The sequence below is a fragment of the Charadrius vociferus genome, unplaced genomic scaffold, assembly GCF_000708025.1.
Source record: "Charadrius vociferus isolate BGI_N301 unplaced genomic scaffold, ASM70802v2 scaffold1125, whole genome shotgun sequence".
In the NCBI taxonomy this organism is placed as follows: Eukaryota; Metazoa; Chordata; class Aves; order Charadriiformes; family Charadriidae; genus Charadrius; species Charadrius vociferus.
In genome coordinates, this window is record NW_009648274.1 from 177,764 (window position 1) to 178,847 (window position 1,084).

General features: G+C 58.9%; 1 protein-coding gene across 1 annotated transcript in view; it reads left to right on the forward strand.

Annotated features, from left to right (window-relative positions):
- The first annotated feature begins 249 nt into the window (after positions 1-249).
- Positions 250-1,084, forward strand: part of CCDC94 (coiled-coil domain containing 94) — a 6,212-nt gene continuing 5,377 nt past the window's right edge. The window contains exon 1 of the mRNA XM_009884521.1: positions 250-255. Within this exon, the coding sequence (XP_009882823.1) occupies positions 250-255 (6 nt within the window). The remainder of the gene's footprint in view (positions 256-1,084) is intronic.

Sequence of the window (1,084 nt, forward strand, 5' to 3'; positions counted from 1 at the left end):
GGTGATCCCCTGGGGCAGGTTGCCCCGAGAAGCTGTGGCTGCCCCATCCCTGGAGGTGTTCAAGGCCAGGTTGGACGGGCTTGGAGCAACCTGGGCTGGGGGGAGGTGTCCCTGCCCAGGGCAGGGGGGTGGCACTGGGTGATCTTCAAGGTCCATTCCAACCTAAACCATTCTGTGATTCTCTGATTGCAATGGCCATGGGGGGCCCTGGGAATCCCGCAGTGGGTAACCCCCTCCCCGGGGCACCCCATGGAGGTACTTTTTACTGAGTGCAGAGGATGCAAGTTGAAAGAATAAAACAATTGTTTATTCACGAATGCATACACATGCCACCGAGGAGCAACCCTGTCACCCTGCCTGTGGTCTGTCACTGCCACACGCACCCTGTGTCCCCTGAGGAGCTGTTACCAGACCAGCGTCCGTCAGCCCCCCAGGAAGGACCCACTCTGCTGCCCATGATCTCAGGGGAGAGGGGGAAGCTGCTGGCTTCCCCCCCTGGTGCTTCCCCTCACGGACAGGACCCAGGCCTGGTATTTGAGGGGAAAATCACCGATTTCACTTCTCTGTACCTTCTTCCCGACCTCCAGAACATCAGCTACAAATTCAAAACAATAAACCGTAAGTGAAGGACTCTGAATCCTCAGTTTTAAGCAAGAAACACCAAAGCACACCAGGCGGGAAAACAGCCAAGCAAAGCCGAGCTCCCTTCAGAAGCGGGGCTCCCCCTTCAACGTCCCTGTGACACCAAAAGCACTAATATATCCGCGTGAGGGACAATTAATTTCACTTTTTCCCACCCCACAGACCGACCGAGCTAACGCCTCACAGAACAGAGTGGAATTACCACCGCTGGGGGAATATTTATTAGAGAAAACTGACTTCTTCTCACAGTAGCTGGACCTCAGGGCCTGCCCGGGCCCCGCGTCCCCCCTTGCTGTGAGGAAACCGAGCTCTGGCCCCCCACAGCTAGCAGCCCCGGAGCCCCCGGCCCCAGCCGGGGCACAGCCGCCCCACAGCCCCTCATAGCCGCCCCACAGCCGCCCTACAGCCCCTCACAGCCGAAGACCCCCGGGCCCGCACCCCC